Source organism: Chiloscyllium punctatum, chromosome 7 (genome assembly GCF_047496795.1).
Source record: "Chiloscyllium punctatum isolate Juve2018m chromosome 7, sChiPun1.3, whole genome shotgun sequence".
NCBI classification, from domain to species: Eukaryota; Metazoa; Chordata; class Chondrichthyes; order Orectolobiformes; family Hemiscylliidae; genus Chiloscyllium; species Chiloscyllium punctatum.
In genome coordinates, this window is record NC_092745.1 from 128,749,035 (window position 1) to 128,769,286 (window position 20,252).

A 20,252-nucleotide genomic window follows, 5' to 3' on the forward strand; every position below is an offset into this window, starting at 1 on the left:
CTCAGGCCTGGACCCATCCTGTAAATCTCCTCTGCACATTTTCAAGGATACTCACATTCTCACAAAAGAGTGGTGACCCAAACTGGACACATTCTTCAGTTGTGTTCCCATAGGAATCAGAGCTTTGTATAGATGTGGCATAACTTTCCTGCTTTTGGACCCAAGTTGCTCTATTTATGAAATCCAAGATCCCATGTGGTTCCGCAGACTACTCTCTCAATAGGTAACAAAACAGAAATTGCTGGAAAAGCTCAGCAGGTCTGCTAGCAAGTGTGGAGAGAAATCAGAGTTAACGTTTCTGGTCCAGAACAGGGTTTGATGAGCTTTGCCAACAAGTTCTGTTTTTATTTCTGATTTACACCATCCACAACTCTTGTCACCTTGGAATCCATGAGCCACCTGTGTCCCTGCACACTCTTAAAAATGTACCATTAGGAACACAGGAACAGGACTAGGCCATTCAGCCCCTCACACCTGCTCCTGCCTGTGTTGCCTTTCTTATGAAAATGTACCAACTCACACTGAGGAGGAGTCACTGGACCCAAAACATTAACTCTGATTTCTCTCCACAGATGTTGCCAGACCTGCTAAGCTTTTCCAGCAACCTCTGTTTTTGTTTCAACTCACATTTATCTTTGTTAAATTCCATCTGACATGTCTGCCCATTCTGTTAATCTATTAACTTGCAAATGATTGGTATCATTCTCACTATTTTATCACTCCATCAACTTTATTGTGTTGCCAAGTTCCAAAATTTGACTTTGTGTTCCAAATATCTAACATATTAGTGTGTGATCAAAACGTTGTTTGTGAATTCGAGTGCAGGCAGACAGTTAGCTATACTGAAGGAGTGCTGCACTGTTGGTACTGGGGGTTGTGGGGCAGTGCTGACTGTGAATGAGTGAAACATTAAAATGAGGGCTGTCCTGTCATCTCTGGTCATTCTGTTATCCGAAAGAAGGGTAGGGCAGCTCTCCTTGGTTTCCAGGCCAATACTAATCCCACAAGCAACATTACAAAGGAAACAATAACAAAAAAAAACACACACACAAAGAACTGTGGAGATCTGAAACAAACATCAGTAGAAATTGTTGGGGAAATTTGGCATCTGTGAAGAGAAAACAGAATTAACATTTCCAATCCAGTGACTTCTTCAGTTCTCCAGCAATTTCTACTTTTGTTTTCCGTCAACAAACAGTTTTACTGATCATGACAACATTGCTGTTTGTGGGAGCTAGTTGTGTGCAAATTGGCTCCAAGGATTCCTATATTAAAACAGCAATGTCACTGCAAAGGGGCTTCATTTGTGTTACAACATATAGAATCCCTGCAGTGTGGAAACAAGCCATTTGGTCTAACAAGTCCACACCAACCCTCCAAAGGGTAACCTACCTAGTCCTGTTCTCCTACATTTACACCTAAGCACCCAACCTACACAGCCCTGAACACTACGAACAATTCACCTAACCTGCATATCTTTGGATTGTGGGAGGAAACCAGAGCACCCAGAGGTAACCTATGTAGATTCGGGGAGAATGTGTAAACTCCACACAGTTACCCGAGGGTGGAATCAAACCCAGTGCTTTGGTCAGTGACCCTGCCCATTGCAGGCATTGGAATACGTGTTAGCGTCCAAGTCAGTTGAGAAACCCAAACAAAATGTCTACTGGTAGAAGTTATTCCGTGATTGATCAGTGCTAATAACCACACTAACAATTTAAGATAACCAGTGAAACTTGTAACATGGCTCACTTCCACTTGGTTCACGCCACATATTCACATACAGGCATGTGTTGGCTGCAAATGAAAAGCATATGTTCGAGTCTTGCGCCTGTTTTTGAATTACCCATAATTTTGTTGGGGGCAGGCTATATTTCTTCATTGCTTTCTTCAAAGCAATGCCCAAAATAATCAGAGTGGGCTTTCTAAATCAGCACCTGTTCCTCCCATATTGGTTATTGCGACCATTTGCAATTTGGCGTTCTTGCATTTATCCTGATGAGTGCAAGATGAGAAAAAACATAGGCAAAGTGCCTCTCCTTTCATCAACAGGAGCTTTCTATAACTTATATCATAGCTAGTGTTTATTTAAGGAAGATCTCAGTAAATACGGGCAAACTGGGAAACTTACTGGATCGTTCTGGAGATTCATACTTCCTTTCTTTTCGAACATACATAAATTTTTTATCTCTTAGTTCCTCTTCATCGGTGTCTGAGCTGCAGCTGCTGTTACCACTACTGCTGCTCTCGTCATATTTTCGTGAGTTCGGTTCCGTGGTCTCGGGCATTGAGAATAACTGCTGCAGGACACAAAAGGAATTGCCCCTTTTAATCACAGAGGCTCTTTGTTGCATACATAGTCAAACACTCACTTTTCTCTTCATTGCCATGGCTCACACTTGTACACCAAGCAGGGAGAGTCACTGGATATACGGCCCACCCTCCATGCTCCCTGGGTTTCTGGGTTCAAATCGTCACCTCAATTAGACACTTCCCCGGCAGGGCAAGGAGACCAGCCTGGCCAACAGCAACTCCATCATCCAATTCCCATGGTTGACAGAGCCACCGGTCAATGAGTTATGTCTTTAGTCCCAGCCGCACCCATTGGGGGCTTTGGCTACTGCTGGGATTGTCCCTGCCCTGATGGAAAACAACAGTTGAAAAAGAAGAGGGTAATACTTGGGAGTGAACATACTGGTCATACTGGAGCATTATTCTGAGGTGTAGGAGAAACAGACGGATCAGTATAGTCATTTGCACTTCTTTTACTGTTTTTATTCCCTCTGGGCAGTCCTCAACAAAGATGGCTGACACTGAATGGTGTGGTGAAAGTTCAGGAGAGGGAATGGCTCGGCTGTTTATCCAGAGACTTAAGTAATGTCAGAGGACCTGGATTGAAATCCCACCAAGACAGGTGGTAGAATTTGAATTCATTTAAAAAATAGTCTAATGATGACCATTGTTGATTGTTGGCAAAATCCACCTGGTTTACTAATGTCCCTTAGGGAAGGAAACTACCATCCTTATCTGGTCTGGTCTACATGTGACTCCAGACCCACAGCAATGTGGTTGACTCTTCACTGCCCTCTGGGCAATTCATGCTGGCCTAGCCAGTGACACCCTCATTCCACTCAGGCAGTGGGGAGGAGAGGAAAGGAGAAACTGGGAAGGGGGCTTTTCATGAACTCACAGAGCCTGTGAAGGAAGGACTCTTCTGCCAGTAGTCCCAGGGTGGGACCTGACAGGTTTCAAACTAGGCACTGCCCACTACCTGAAGAATTGTGAGGTGGGGATGGGGGTGGGAGAGTGGTTGGAAGAGGGCCCTAGACACCCACTAATTCAGCAATGAAGGGCTTCAATGATCCATCAGTAGCTTGGCCTGGCCTCCCCTACGCTGGGAAGAGCTGTCCAAAAGATACCCATGTATTTATGGCCCCATGTCCAGCTGCTAAATCCCCCTCAGGTGAGATTAAAATTCTACTTCTAGTGCTCCAACCATCGGTCACCAATTTGAATCACAGAATCAGTGCAGAAAGAGGCCACTTGGCCCATCAGGTCTGTATCAACCTTCTGAATGCCAACTCTTCCCACCCTATCCCATGACCCCACATTTTCCCATGGCTAACCCACTAGCCTGCACATCCCTGGACACTATGGGCAATTTAGCATGACCAATTCACCCTAACCTGTACATCTTTAGTGTGTGGAAGGAAACCTGAGCCCCCAGAGGAAACCCATACAGACATTGGCAGTCACCCAAGGGTGAAATCAAACCCAGGTCCCAAGTGCTGTGAGACAGCAGGGCTAACCACTGAGCCACTGTACTGTCCTGAGCATGCTGTAAGGTGCCTTGTTAGAATGAACACCTATTGTCGCTGCACCTCAGTTGAGTCCATACCTTTGGCCCCCTCTGACGGGGTGATTTCCCCAGGAGCTTCTCATCATCCACTTCACACTGTTCCAGGAGATCCAGGATGTCTTCCTCCTTTAAAAAGATCAAAACAAGCATTGAGTCAGTCAAGTCAGTCCCCTAAGGAACTATGCTCAGACCTGCCTCTTAACATTTCCAAATCACCCTGGTCATCGCGCCCATCTCTGATAACACAGAAGATCAACAGGAGACAAAATTGGCTAGCCCAACCCCATCCCCACATCAGGTTCCATCAGCAACCTGATCACAGCCAAGTGTGAGAAAATGGGATTAGAATAGAGAGGTGGATATTTTTGACTGGTGACAACAAGATAGGCCAAAGGGCCTTTTTTCTGTGCTGTAAATTTCTCTCTGACTGACCACAGCCCTTACCAAGCAATGTGATTTTACACTTACTGTGGAAAAAGTAAAATCTGTGAAATTTGTGCAAACACCTTCATATCTGTATATATTTTTTTGAAGTCAGAAGTCACACTACATCAGGTTACAGTCCAACAGATTCATTTGTAATCACAAGCCTTCAGAGCGCTGCTCTTTTGTCAGCTAACTTCACCAGACAAAGGAGTAGTGCTCTAGAAGCTTGTAACTTAAAATAACCCTGTTGGACTATTACCTGGTATCATGTGACTTCTGACTTTGCCCACCCCAACACTGGCACCTCCACACCAATTATGTTATGTAGCTAGTCCTCACTGGATATCACTTTTAGAAAGCTCTTCCACTATACTCATCATTGACCTGAGTCTGACCATTAAATTAAATCAGATCTAACATAACCATTCACAAAGCAGCATTCTGTATACAACTGAATCGTTCATTCCAATGTGTTCATCACTGGCTCCTTAAGCATCTATTCAAACTGTACATAATATGTCCCATCATCTTGCCTCATACCTCACTCCCATTATATGATGTTGGCCTTTGAACCTTGACTATAACATGCATCATTTACCAAGGAGATAAGATCTTTCTTGTCACATTTTCAATTAACTTACGACGGGCCTGATAAAAATACCGTTGTCGAAAGCAGCCTTAAAATTGCCTTTCACACTCATTGTGTTTGCATACATTACAGACCTTGCAGATTTATAAAACAAACTCTAATAGCTGTCAGGTTTCTTCTCTCTATTAGTCCTCTTTGCATTTATTTTTTGATTGCATCTCTAATAAAAATTAATGTGACAAAGCTACTTAAAGGCAGTATTTGTTTTTACTGTGAAAGGTTCTTTTCCGCAAGGTGAATGCATGTCTCATACTCAGTGACCTAGTGTGTATCTGTCTGAAAGCAAGATGGTTACAGGACAATACTCTCTGTGGCATTTCATCAGCCAGAGGGAAATCCAACTGCAGCCACAGTGATTTAGTCCATCAAGGGATCTCCTCATCATTCCTTGTCTTGCTGGACTGGTAAAGAGATCAGTCCAACACAGTGACATCAGCCTAGAATCCAGTGCATACTATCTTCAAGATGCAGTGCAGAGACTCACGAAGACTCCTTCAGCAGAACCTTCCAAATTTTCAACAAGGGCAGCAGATACAAGGGAACACCACCACAGGCAAGTTCCCCTACAAGCCACTTAACATCCTGGCTTGGAAAAATGTTGCCACTCCTTCAGTGTCACTGGGTCAAAATCCTGGAATTCCCTCCCTAAGGGCATTGTGGGTCTACCAACACTACATGGACTGCAGTGGTTCAAGAAGGCAGCTCACCCTCACCTTCTCAAGGTGCAACTAGGGATGAGTATTAAATACTGACCCAGCCTGTGATACCCACATCCCATGAACAAATCACAGGAGAAATTTCAAGATTGAGAGCCAAGGAAGTTGATATCCCAGGCATATTGCAATCAAGATTAGAATGTTTATCAGTTTTCACCTCAAATGAAAGCCCTCCTCTTCCCCTACTACCAAAGGAATTGAATGAAAGTCCATTAGACCATAAGAAATAGGAACAGGAGTAGGCTATTCAGCTCCTCAAGCCCACCCCACCATCCAACAGGATCATAGCTGATCCAACATGCCTCACATCCACTTTCTTGCCCTTTACTCTGTAACTCTTGATAAAAAATAATGAAGAGAAGAAATATTTCATGAACCACACTGGAGCATGTCAGAGAGTTTTGGCCTGTACGTGCTAAAGAAAGAGGTTTAAGCACTGAAGAAGGTGCAAACACTATTCACAAGGTTGGTACCAGATCAAAGAGGACCCGTTAATCAGGAAAGATTGAACAGGCTTGAGTAAGGACAGGACCAAAGGGTAAACTGATAGCAGTCTGCAGGATTATGGCAAAGTTTGACATGGTAAACATAGAGAAGATGTTTTCACTTATGGGTGAGACCAGGACAAGACCCTCAAAAACAAGACAGCCAGGAATAAACTAAATAGGAAATTCAGTAAAGAATTTTCTGTAAGTTTCTCTCGAATTTCTTATTTGGGTTTAATGGTGACCATTGTACAGTTATGGCTGTTAGTTTGGATTCACCCACATTGGAACATTCCCATAGCTACCCAATTGAAGTCTCTCATAATTTGCAGTTCACCCCTCAACACTGTCTTCTCATGCCCTAATGTGATGGATCTCACGATCAATACCTTCATGTGATTCAGTGGGTTGCTGAGTTCCTTCTGCAGTGACGCTGCTCTTCCTGCAAGGAAGGTCTGGAAGGCAACACATATGAGGCTCTCGTACTTTTCCAGCAACTGCTTATCATCGGGAGGGTAGATCCGCCTGGGTTCACACAGGAGAAAACATGGATCACTTATACTTAGAAAGGTAGAATTACAAGTTGAGACAACACAGAAGAAGGCCACTCAGCCTACAGTGCTTCTAGTAGCTCTTTACTAGAGCAATCCAATTAGCCCCACTCACCCAACTGCTCCCCATAACCCTAAATATTTCCCAATGGTTTGAATCATCTGGGCTGGGGCCACTCCAAGATGGCCCTGTGGGAACCCTGCAAAAATGATATTTTTTCTCTTCTTTTAACTTATAGTACCTCTTAACAAGATAAATCTCCCAATTTTGGACATAGTCAAACAGAATGGAAATTAGGTTTCACACAAGCTAAGATCAGGCAATGTTACTATAGCCCAGTTTCATTAGAGGGACAACTGGTGGCGAATTTAACCTGAGGGTCACCTGGAGTGATGGGTGAGATTGGGAAGGAAGGAAAGGCCTTCTTGGGGATTTCAGCCGGTGTGGAATTGAACACACGCTGTTGGCATCATTCTGCATTGCAAACCAGCTGCCTGGCCAACTGAGTTAACTAACCCCCGAACACAGCACTCTTCCCAGTGGTGTCATTGTTGTCCATAAGCTTCTTTACTGCTGGACAGAGATAACTGAAAACCAAATCTCATCAGCATTTGTGAGCCAACCTGATCCTGTTGTACTGGAGTGTAATGCCTTGATGCGTCTATAGTGTAGAGTCTTATTTTTCTTTTTACCTGTAGTTACCCAAATTTTGATTTTCATGCTCTTCTCTTGAAATCTGCTTGCGGACTTGCGCAAGCCTCTCCTTCTGCGTGCAGAGTGGGAGAAAGAAATGAGAGTTGAGTATGCAAACAGATAGGTAACAGGATTTCCAACTGCATAGCAAGTGGCAGCTTACCAGCTCCTCTCTCCTCCTCTCCAGTGAGTGGCGCTGTCTCTCCCACTCTGAGGAGCCAGCAGACAGTCGCTTCACTGACCCTTGCCCGTAGAGCCTCCTTTGAGCCTCAGCTTTCTGCTGAACCAGATTCTTCCTCCTGTCACTGGTGCTGAAACAGACAAGCAACACCAGCTGATAAACACATGAAAGCAAGTCATCCATCATCTTCACCATCCATCAAAACCCATTAATTTGATCAGCCAAGCAGTCAAAAGACTGTATTGGAAACAGAAAATGCTGAAGAAACTTCGCAGGTCTGGCAGCACCTGTGGAGTGAGAGGAACTTTTCAAGTTCTTCTGCAGAATGGACTGCAAAGGGTGCATGATGCATCCGTTCCACCTATCATTAACCCCACACTTGCTCTTAACTGGTGCCAGAGGAGCCTTTTGCTGAATAAGGTGGAATTAATAAGTGACAATGACTATGTACTCAACTGGGAAGACTTTTTAATCTAGCCTCATTCATCAAGTCTCACAATGATGCATGCCAAAGATTTCCCAAGTTCAAAGACATCTGCAATGTGAAACATTCTTGACAACCACTTAATGAATTTCCACTGACAGTTTGAGGAGTTGAGGAGCCGCAACTGCAGTCCTGGGAAAACAGAAGTTAATTCCCTGACCCATGAAGGGTTTACCCGGTGTTGGTCAAGATGCTGATAAATCATTCACAATTAGTTTCGCACCCTTGGGTCAGGCAGGGGGACACTGGAGAAAATTAGCACAGGAAGAAAAGGTGCTCTCAAGCGGCTCAGTAGTTAGCACCACTGCGTCACAGTACCAGGGACCCAGGTTCAATTCCCACCTCAGGTGACTGACAGTGTGGAGTTTGCACGTTCTCCCTGTGTCTGTGTGCATTTCCTTTCACAATCCAAAGATGTGCAGGTTAGGTGGATAGGCCATGCTAAACTGCCCATAGTGTTAGGTTCATTAGTCAGGGATAAATGTAGGGGAATGGGTCTGGATGGGTTACTCTTCAGAGGGTTGGTGTGGGCTTGTTTGGGCCGAAGGGCCTGTTTCCACACTGTAGGGAATCTAATCTAAAAAATGTGCGTGGTACAAATCACCATTTCTCCCGATCAGCCTCACGTTCAGAATTTAGTCAATGTCTTGAAGAGAAGATGGTGTTGGCGAGCACGAGGGGACATAGCTTTAAATTGAGGTGTGATAGATATAGGATGTCAGAGGTAGTTTCTTTACTCAGAGAGTAGTAGGGGCTTGGAATGCACCTCCTGCAACAGTAGTAGACTCAGCAACTTTAAGGGCATTTAAATGGTAATTGAATAAACATATGGATGATAAAGGAATAGTGTAGATTTATGGGCTTCAGATTGGTTTCACAGGTCAATGCAACATTGAGGGCCGAAGGGCCTGTGCTATGCTGTAATGTTCTATAATCTATGTTCTAGAAATGGGCATCGGAGCTGAGCGTAATCTTGTCTTCATCTAATGTTCATGCAGTGTTGCACTTTGAACATGAGAAGTGCGACTGGATTCAGTTATGGGCAGGACTTGTACAGGTAATAGGAGGGCCCTGGGTAGTGTTGTCAAACGGAGAGACCTAGGGATTCTGGTACATAATTCTTTGAAAGTTGCATCATGGGTAAAAAGGGTGGTTACAAAGGCATTCAGTACGCTTGCCTTCATTGTTCAGACCTTTGAGTGTAGGAGCTGGGATGTCATGTTGAGATTGTACAGGACATTGGTGAGGCCCTTCTAGAGTACAATATATAGTTCAAGTCTCCTTGCTACAGGAAGGATATTATTAAGCTGGAGTGAGTTCAGAAAAGATTTACAAGGATGTTGCTGGGACTGCAAGGTTTGAGTTATAAGAAGAGGCTGGATGGGCTGGGACTTTTTCACTGGAGTGTAGGAGGTTGAGAGATGACCTTATAGAGGTTGAAAAATCATGAGGGGCATAGATAAGGTGAATACCCAAGGTATTTACCTAAGGGTAGGAGTGTTCAAAACTAGGGGGCATAATTTTAAGGTGAGAGGAGAAAGGTTTTAAAGAGGCCTGAGGGACAGAGATGGTGGTTCATGTGTGGAATAAACTGCCAGAGGAAGTGGTAGATGCAGGTCCAGTTACAATTTTTAAAAGACATTTGGGCAGGTACATGAATAAAAAAGGTTTAGAGAGGTGTGGGCCAAGTGCTGGTGAATAGTACTAGTTTAGTTTGTGAAACCTGGTTGGCATGGACGATTTGGACTGAAGGTTCTGGTTCCATGCTATATGACTCTATAAAGTTTTCTCTCAGAGGTTGGTAAATCTGTGAAATTCTTTACCACAGAGAGCTGTCAAGGTAGTACATTCAAGGCTGAAGAAGACAGATGTGCAATCAGTAAGTGAATCAAGCATTATAGGATAAAGCCAGGAAAGTGGAGTTCAGGATGATCAGATCAGCCATGATCTCATTGAACAGCAGAGCAGACTCAATGGGCTGAATGGCCTACTTCAGCTCCTACGTTTTGTGGATACATTTTCCAAATGTGTACCCCCAAGATCAAGTTTCTGGCTTTGGCTGGTAGTGAAAAATTTTACAAAACTAAAGTTGGGCCCAAAATATGATAGCCATAGCTCACAGTTTGCATTCCCCACAGGCCAGGATCCATATGAGGACCGTGATATGGCACAGTGATCCCTTACAGTACAAGCACATACAGGGGCAACACTATACTACGAGATGTACAGTTGTTCAAACACATGGAACATGAATCACTTCATGGAAGTGACGAATCCTGGAAACTGGCCATTCACAAACAACTAACTACATTATTCCTTCAATAGAACAAAGAACAAAGAAAATTTACAGCCCAGGAACAAGCATCTGTATCCCTCTGCTCCCCACCTATTCATGCATCTGTCCAGACACATCTTAAATGGATCTACCGTGTCTGCCTCTACCACCTGTGCTGGAAACCTACAACCCTCCGTGTAAAGTACTTGCCGCGTGTATCCTCCTTAAACTTTTTACCTCTCACCTTGAAAGCATGATTCCTCGTTATTGAATCCTTCACCCTGGGAAAAAAAAATTATCTCTATCTACCCTGTCTATACGCTTCATGATTTTGTAAACCTCAATCAGGTACCCCCTCAATCTCCTTTTTTCTAATGAAAATAAACCTAACCTACTCAACCTCTCTTCATAGCTAGCACCTTCCATACCAGGCAACATCCTCGTAAACCTTCTCTGTACCCTCTCCAAAGTGTCCACGTCCTTGAGGTAATGTGGTGACCAGAACTGTATACAGTATTCTAAATGTCTTGTACAGTTTTAACATGACTTGCCAGCTCTTATACTCAATACCCCATCCAATGAAGGCAAGCTATACTATATGTCTTCTTGACCACTCTATCCACCTGTGCAGCAACCTTAACGGTACAATGGACCTACACTCCCAGATCTCTCTGCCCATCAACCTTTCCAAAGGCTCTTCCGTTCATTGTATAATTCGCTCTAGAATTAGTCTTGGCTCTAGAATTAGTCTTGCCTAAATGGATCACCTCACATTTGTCTGGATTGAACTCCATCTGCCACTTTTCTGCCCAATTCTCCAGTCTATCTATATCCTCCTGTATTCTCTGACAGTCCCTTATGCTTTCTGCTATTGCACCAATCTTTGTATCATCTGCAAACTTGCTGATCATACCAACAGTGTCCTCTTCCAGATCATTTATGTATATTACAAATAACAGTGGCCCCAACGATAATTCCTGTAGAACACCACTGGTCACCTTTCTCCATTTCAAGAAACTCCCTTCAACTACTACTCTGTCTCCTGTTGCTCAACCAGTTCTTTATCCACCTAGCTAGAACACCCTGCACACCATGTGACTTCACTTTCTCCATTAGTTTACCATGGGGAACCTTATCAAACGCCTTACTAAAGTCCATGTATATGACATCAACAGCCCTTCCTTCACCTATCAACTTGGTCACTTCCTCAAAGAAAGCTATTAAGTTGGTAAGGCACGATCTCCCCCGCACAAAACCATGTTGCCTATCACTGAGAAGCCCATTCTTTTCTAAATATAAATAGATCTTGTCCCTCAGTACCTTCTTCAGCAACTTTCCCACCACCGACGTAAGTTTCACTGGTTTGTAGTTACCCAGGATATCCCTACTACCCTTCTTGTACAGGGGGACAACATGAGCAACCTTCCAGTCCTCTGGCATCTCACCTATATTTAAGGATGCCACAAAGATATCTGTCAGGGCCCCAGCTATTTCCTCTCTTGCCTCCCTCAGCAACCTGGGATAGATCCCATCCGGTCCTAGGAATTTGTCCACCTTAATAACCTCTAGCCTAACCAACACATCTTCCTTACTTATGTCAATGTGATCCAGACTAACCAAACTTCTATCTCTAATCTCAAGATTCATCATGTTCCTCTCCTCAGTGAACACTGATGCAAAGTAATCATTCAGAATCTCACCCATTTTCTCAGGTTCGACACACAGCCTTCCTTCATTAACCTTTAGTGGACCAATCCTTTCTCTAGTTACCCGCTTACTTCTTATATAAGAATGAAATGCTTTGGGATTCTCCTTAATTCTGCTCACTAAAGGTATTTCATGACCCCTTTTAGCTCACTTGATTTCTCGTTTAATACTGATCCTTCTCTTCCAATATTCATCCAGGACCCATTCTGTTCTTAGCTGCCTCGACCTTATGTACGCTTCCTTTTTCCTCTTAGCTAGTCATACAATTTCTCCTGTCATCCATGGTTCACGAAACTTGCCTTTCCTATCCTTTGCCTTCAACAGGACATGCCTTTCCTGCAGTATCTTTAACCTATCTTTGAAAGCCTCCCACATCTCAAATGTGGACTTCCCTTCAAATAGCTGTGTCCAATCCACATTTCCCAGCTCCTTTCTAATTTTGATATAATTAGCCTTGGCCCAGTTTAGTACTTTTAATGGAGAACAAAATGCACCAAGCTATTCACAGAAATGTACGAAAACAAATTCATTATGTAGGACGTTTCACTTCCATTGGACACGTCAAAGTGTGTTCCATTCAATTAGGTTCTTTTATCAAAGTGTCATCACTGTTGTTATGTCAACAGCCAATTTGCAGAAGGCATATTCCCATAAGCAGCAACGGGAAAATTCTCTTATCGAGTCATAGTCATACAGCAGGGAAACAGACCCTTTGGTCCAACCTGTCCATGCCGAACATAATCCCAAAGTCAACAAATCCCACTTGCCTGTTCTGACCCATATCCCTCCAAACCTTTCTTAGTCATGTATCAATCTAAATGTCTTTTAAATGTAATTATACCCGCATCCACCACTTCCTCAGGAAATTCATTCTGCACATGCACCACCCTCTGTGTAAAAAAATTTGCCTCTTATGTCTTCTCTAAACCTCTCCCCTCTCACCTTAAAATGTGCCCCCCAATCTTGAAATTGCCCATCTTAGGGAAAAGACAACTACCAATAACTCTACCTATACCTACCATTATTTTATAAACTTCTATCAGGTCACCTCTGAACCTCTTATGCTCCAGTGAAAAAAGCACCAATCAATCCCACCGCCCTGTGGCCCAACATTTCAACTCCCCCTCCCACTCTGACAAGGACATGGAGGTCCTGGGCCTCCTTCACCGCCACTCCCTCACCACCAGACGCCTGGAGGAAGAATGCCTCATCTTCTGCCTCAGAACACTTCAACCCCAGGGCATCAATGTGGATTTCACCAGTTTCCTCATTTCCCCTCCCCCCACCTCACCCCAGTTCCAATCTTCCAGCTCAGCACTGTCCCCATGACCTGTTCTACCTGCCTATCTCCCTTCCCACCGATCCACTCCACCCTCCCCTCTGACCAATCACCTCCATGCCCATCCCCATTCACCTATAGTACTCTTTGCTACCGTCCCCCCAGCTCCCCCCCCCCCTCTCCATTTATCTCTCCACCCTGGAGGCTCCCTGCCTCTATTCCTGATGAAGGGCAGTTGCCCGAAACGTCGATTTTCCTGCTCCTCGGATGCTGTCTGACCTGCTGTGCACCACTCTGATCTAAACTCTGGTTTCTAACATCTGCAGTCCTCACTTTTACCTGAAAAAAGCCCCAGCCTATCTAGTCTTTCTTTATAACTCAAACCTTCCATACCCAGTAACATCCTAGTAAAGCATTTCTGAACCCTCTCCAGCTTGGTAATATCCTTCCTATAACTGGGCTACTAGAACAGGACACAGTATTCCAGCAGAGGCCTCACCAACGTCCTGCACAGTCTCAACATGAAGCCCCAACTCCGATACTGTACTCATAGGATTGTGCAATGAAGGCAAGTGTGTCAAGTGCCTTTTTAATCCCCCATCTATATGTGACACAAACTCTAATTTTTTAAATTATGTTTTTGAGGGGCCCCAGAGAGAATTCCCCAGCTCCTCACATTTGTGCTACATCACGCCAAGTGGGAAAAAGGGGCTTCAGCTATTCAATCTCATCCTAAACACAGCAGCTCTGACAGTGCAGCACTCCCACAGCTCTGCACTGAAATGTCAGTTTGGATTTTCTCCCAGAACTAGGTCTTCAATCAGGAATCTTGTGGTTCAGGGATCACAGCTGACAAAAATATGGTAGATCAAACGGGAGGGGGCCATAATCTTGACTAAAAGGTGGGTTCTAATAGGACAGAGGGAGAAAAAAGAAAATGTTGAACAAATGCAGACCACTGTAGAATCCCTACAGTGTAGAAGGAGGACATTTGGCCCATCGTGTCCACATCAACCTTCTGAAGAGTTTCCCACCCAGACCCAACTCCTCTATCCCATCCCTGTCACACTGCAATTCCCACGACTAACCCACCTAGACTGCATATCCCTGGACTCTATGAGAAATTTAGCATGGTCAATTCACCTAACCTGCACACCTTTGAACTGGTGGAAGAAACTGGATCAGGGTTATTGAAAAGGCCATTGCTGAGGAAAAGAAAAGGATTTTCACTATTCAACGTCAGGAGAAGGGAGCAGTTGAAATGGGATGGATGACTACAGGAAAGAGGGGAAAGTAATATCAGGGACGGATTTACAAACAGGGATTAGTTTGGAAGTTGACACATTGGGATATGGGAAGCTGATGTAAACACAGATGATAGCATGTGTAAATTTGATGGCTGTTCAAGTTTTTTTATTCATTGACAGGATGAGGGCATCACTGGCTACGCCAGCATTTAAGGGTTTAGAAGGATATGGGCCAAGTGCTGGCAAATAGGACTAATTTAATTCAGGATATCTGGTCGGCATGGACGAGTTGGATTGAAGTGTCTATTTCCATGCTGTACATATCTATGACTCTATTGCCCATCCCTAATTGCCCTGAGGGCAGTCAAGAGTCAACAGCATTGCTGTAGGTCTGGAGTCATGTGTAGGCCAGACCAGGCCAAACCCAGATGGGTTATTACAACAATGGATTCATGGTCATCACTAGATCATCAGTTTTTTATTGAACTCAAATTCCTCCATCTGTCATGGTGAGATTCAAACCCAGCTCCCCAGAACAATACCCGGGTCTTTGGATTAACAGTTAACAATAATATCACTAGGCCATCACCTCTCCTAAGGGGTGAGTAGAGTATAAGTAGGAGCTAACAGGACAGTACATCCCTCTTCACTGTGAGAACACCTCCGGCTGAGTAAGCAGTTCCCATACACAGCTCGACTTCACTGAGACAGCTCTGAAGCAATCATGTATTATCCATCAGCTCTGTAATCCTACATAGTTGGGCTAGCTACTGAATGAAAGAGAGTACAGTGTACTGAATGTAAATTTAGCTTTGTATCTGTCAGTTCAACTTCTCATCAATGACATTGAATCCCCAATCACACAGCAGGTAGTCTTTCATCCCTCCCAGTTTCACAACTGAATGAAGAAAGAGGAGTCATTGTGGGTCACTGTATTTACAGCTCTTGATAAAAATCCACAAAATGGTATCATTGTAAATCAGCAAACCCCTTCTATAGAAATATACCACCGGTGGAGAGCTTATTCATTCTTCATCGTGGGTTGAGCCTGAGAAAGAATGTTCTCTTGTATGAATCAGAAGCAGACATGGGCCATTTGGCCCCTCAGGCCTATTCCATGTTCAATAAGAATATGGATCTGTTTGTGTTTCAAAGCTCATGTTCCCACCCAAAACTTCTGCCCTAATGAGAATCTATTCACCTCTATTTTAAGATTATTCAGAGATGCTATCTGCATAGCCTGCTCAGGCAGAGATTCTGAAATATATAAATATTTTCCTATACCTGTATTGGAAAAGGATAACCCCTAACTTTTAAATCATTGTCTCTAGTTTTAGACTGATCTGCAGGAGAAAACATCCTTTCTACATCCACCTTATCAAGACCATTCAGGATGTTACACCAGAATTCCCTCTCCTCCGATATTTACCTCGGGAATTCCCTACCTAATGTCATTGTGGGTCTACCTACAGCAGGTGAACTGCAGCGGTTCAAGGAGGCAGTTCACCACCGCCTTCACAAGGGGCAACTAGGGACGGGCAATAAATCCTGGTCAGTCAGTGACACCCACATTCCATGAATGAATGAAAAAAAAATTCACTCTCATCAAGTCACTCCCTCACTGTTCTACTCTGGTGGAAACAAGTCCGGCCTCTGCATCCCATCCTCGTGAGACAACCTGCTCATTCCAGACAGTGATCTTATAAACCTGCTCTGAACCAAGCCCAACATATTACATCCACAAGGACAGCAAAACTGTGCACAAAATGTCTAAGGAAATTGTTCAAATAAAAGAAGGAACAGGGAAATGCAGGATTTTAAGAAAGGCATTTGAAAATGCTTGCTTTCCTTTAATGGGGAATAGATCACTGAATGAGGTAAACACTGGAGATGAGGATTTTAAGTGGAATTATGTGCTAATTGGACAAGAGGAATGAACAGAATGAGAAAGATGATGATAGAAGTCAACCCCTTAAAAGAAGGGACAGCCTTTTAGTTTCTAATGGTCTTTTCTTGCGCCCGATAACATTGTGATGACCTGGGTGATGAAAAGCTGAGGAGTTACAATGCCACCAGTGGACGATTTAATTACAAAGTAAAAGGTTTTCAAAGACTCATTTTATTATAAATTAGGCAAAGGAGTTCACAATGGGAAAACTGGGAGATGATAAATTGGTGGTATTGTCCCTGGACTATCCAGAAACCTTGGTAATTAGGTTCTAGAGTCCTGGTTCAAATCCTCCCATGACAGATGGTGGAATTTCGATTCAATAATTTAAAAATATCTAGGATTAAGGGTCTAACAATGAACAATGAAACCTTTTATTGGAGGAAAGAAACCCATCTCTTTCACTAATGTGCTTCAGGAAAAGATATCTGCCATCCTTACCCAGTCTGGCCTACATATGGCTCCAAACTCACAGCAATGTGGTTGACTCTTTGCTGCCCTCTGGACAATCAGGGATGGGCAATAAATGCTGACCAATGAAGTTCACATCCCATAAATGAATAAAACATTTGAAGACAGAAATGTGGAACATTACAACAAAAAGTGTGGTTCAGCAATCAGGAAGCAATAAAAGAACTGAATATATTAGTTGTTAATGCCTCGTTTCACACTCAGGAGGTTTGAAAATAAGGTAGTTTTCTCTCACTCTCTCTTTCATTTGATCTTTTTCATCTTTCTCTACTCTCTTTGTGTTTCGTTCACTCCTTCTCTGGCCACACCTCTCTGTTTTCTGATTTTCTCTCCCTAGTGCATCTTCTTTATCTCTCCATTCCTGAGGGGTAGGGGGACTGACGAAAGGGACAGATGTAGGAGGCAGCGAAGATTGACTGTAATAAATACCTGACTGCACTTCCACCAATTCTGCTTACCTCCTAGCTTTTCGATTTCATTGTAAGGTGCTCTTCACATTCCTGTCACCAACTCTCTTTGATATCATACCTACACTCCTATCACCTACTCCCCACCTCAAACTACGAACTCCAATATTCCATCCTCCCTCCAACGATTCCCCCATCACTCATCTTACCCATTCCTCCCTGTCCATTATGCTTCCAATCCTACTTTCCATTCGCAGAACAGGTAGCCATCAGCTAAATCCCATTATCACCACTCCTTCCTTACTGTCTGCTGATTTCTCTTGACATTTTTATATTTTCTCCAAACTTCATAGAGTCATAGAGATGAATAGCACAGAAACAGACCCTTCGGTCCAACTCGTCCATGCTGACTCAGATATCCTAAATCAATCTAGTCCCATTTGCCAGCAGTTGGCCCATATCTCTCTAAACCCTTTCTATTTGTGTATCCATCCAGATGCCTTTTAAATGTTTTAATTGTACCAGCCTCCACCACTTCCTCTGGCAGCTCTTTCCATACATGCTCCACCCTGTGTGTGAAAAAGATGCCTCTCACATCCTTTTCAATCTTTCCTCTCCATCCTTAAACCTATGCCCTCTTGTTTTGGACTCCCCTATCCTCGGGAAAAGACCTTGGCTATTTACCCTGTCCATGCCCGTCATGATTTTATTAACCTCTATAAGGTTAATTTTATTAACCTCAGCCTCCAGTTGGACCGAAGGGTCTGGTTCTGTGCTATTCATCTCTATGACTCTATGAAGTTTGGAGAAAATATAAAAATGTCAAGAGAAATCAGCAGACAGTAAGGAAGGAGTGGTGATAATGGGATTTAGCTGATGGCTACCTGTTCTGCGAATGGAAAGTAGGATTGGAAGCAGAGAAAACAGCCCCAGCCGATACAACCTCTCCCTATAGCTCAAACCCTCCAAAACTGGCAACATCCATGTAAATCTTTTTTGACCCCTTTCAATTTTCGCAACATCCTTCCTATAGCAGGAACACCAAAAATGCATGTAGTATTCCAGTAGTGGCCTAACCGATTTCCTGAATAGCCACAACATGATCAAACTGACTCCTACAGTCACATCTTCAATTAATAAATATAAATGAAATTAGAATGAGGAAGTAAACTCTCTATTCTTTTCTGTGTTTGTGTTTTTGTGATGCCTGCCCGCTCTCCTTCTGCAGTATTAGAATCTTTGTTTCAAATGTAAGCCAATAATGTGGAACATCTTTGTGAATTGTCAATGCTACAGCTCCAGAAAGGATCTGACTGCTTTCATTGAATGGCAGAATGGGACTAGGAAGCAGCCTAATCCTGTTCCTAATTCCTGAATTCTTGAACAGCTGTTATTGACAGGAAATAGAGTCAAGGCCATAATCCGATCACAAATGATATTCCTTAATAATGTAGTAGATTTGAAGGGCCAAATGGCCTACTCTGGCTTCTAATTATTGTGCCTTTGTGATTTTGAATTTTAACTTTAACTTACCGTACATTAAGCAGCTTCAGTGCATGCACTAGCACTCCCTTTTTCACTTCAAAATCTATCTTCTGGTCTGTCCCAAAGCTAGGAGCACGGTTAATCTGGTTGGGCAGGGGAAAAGACATTATTTCAAAAATTTATTTGAGAAAATAATACATGAATATTCTAATTAACATGTTAAAAAGGTTCAATCAGCCTACCCACATGAATCCCTAACACCGTGCTTAACAGACCCTAAACAAGACAACGTGCAACAATCCCAAAGAGTAGGGGGTCTCAGATTTCCTGGAAGGAACATAGTCTCCTTGTTCAGTCAGACCCATGTATCCAAGTTCAAAAATAACCCGAAGCACTTTAAGGGAATTGATTACATCTCAGAACTAAACTTCAACTGTTTGCATTTATATAGTCCCTTTTGCATAATAAAGTGTCCCATGGTGCTTTACTGAAGTGACTGATGAACAAAGTTTGACACCAAACACGCAAGGAGATATTAGGAATGTCTTGAACAAGGAAAGGCAAAGGTATCTAGATACAGGTGAATTTCAGATTTAGGTTTAATTAAAAGCCTGGCCATTGATATGGCCAAGGCTGGACAGGTGACACTAGTGTGGTTTGGGATTATGTTTCGGCACAGGCTGGTCAGACCGAAGGATTCATTTCTGTGCTGTATGACTCTATGGCAGTAGGCCATTGAAAATCAGGAAAATGCAGCTAGATATTGTGTCGGGCTGGAGGGGTTATGGGGATAGGGAGGTGTGAACCCAGTGAGGGTTTTGAACACAAACATGAGAATTTTAGAGGCATTGCTGGACAGCTTGGCCAATCGCATGCAGATGGGTGAATGGGACTTTTTCTATTCATTCATGGGATGAGGGCATCACTGACTCGGCCAGCATTTACTGCCCAGTTAAGAGTTAACCGTGGATCTCAGGTCACATGTACTCCAGACCCAGGTAAGGATAGCAGTTTCCTTTTCTAAAGGACATTAGTGTACCATTTCTTTCCCAATAACCAACAGAGTCCTCAAACATTCCTCATATGTTAAACTTTTCCTTCCTCGACCATTCTCATGAACCCCCTCTGAACATGTCCAGGGCCAGTACATCCTTCCTGAGATACAGGGCCCAAAACTACACACAATACTCCAAATGTGGTCTGACCAGAAAACAGGGTGTGTTCAATTCCTGCACCGGCTGAGGTCACCATAAAGGTCCCATCTTCTCAACCTCTCACTTTGCCTGAGGCAAGGTGATCCCCAGGTTAAACCATCACCCAGTCATCTCTGTCTCTCTGTAATGAGAGAGCAGCCCTATGGTCTGGTAGGACTATGGTGACTTTACCTC

General features: G+C 43.5%; 1 protein-coding gene across 4 annotated transcripts in view; it reads right to left on the minus strand.

Annotated features, from left to right (window-relative positions):
* Positions 1 to 20,252, minus strand: part of ttll7 (tubulin tyrosine ligase-like family, member 7) — a 401,618-nt gene that overhangs the window by 102,035 nt on the left and 279,331 nt on the right. For all 4 annotated transcript variants that reach the window (XM_072574809.1, XM_072574807.1, XM_072574806.1 and 1 more), the window contains exons 10-15: positions 18,913 to 19,007; positions 7,544 to 7,691; positions 7,380 to 7,453; positions 6,525 to 6,660; positions 3,899 to 3,985; positions 2,132 to 2,300 (exon numbers count right to left, since the gene is read on the minus strand). In XM_072574809.1, coding sequence (XP_072430910.1) covers positions 2,132 to 2,300; positions 3,899 to 3,985; positions 6,525 to 6,660; positions 7,380 to 7,453; positions 7,544 to 7,691; positions 18,913 to 19,007 — 709 coding nt within the window. The remainder of the gene's footprint in view (positions 1 to 2,131; positions 2,301 to 3,898; positions 3,986 to 6,524; positions 6,661 to 7,379; positions 7,454 to 7,543; positions 7,692 to 18,912; positions 19,008 to 20,252) is intronic.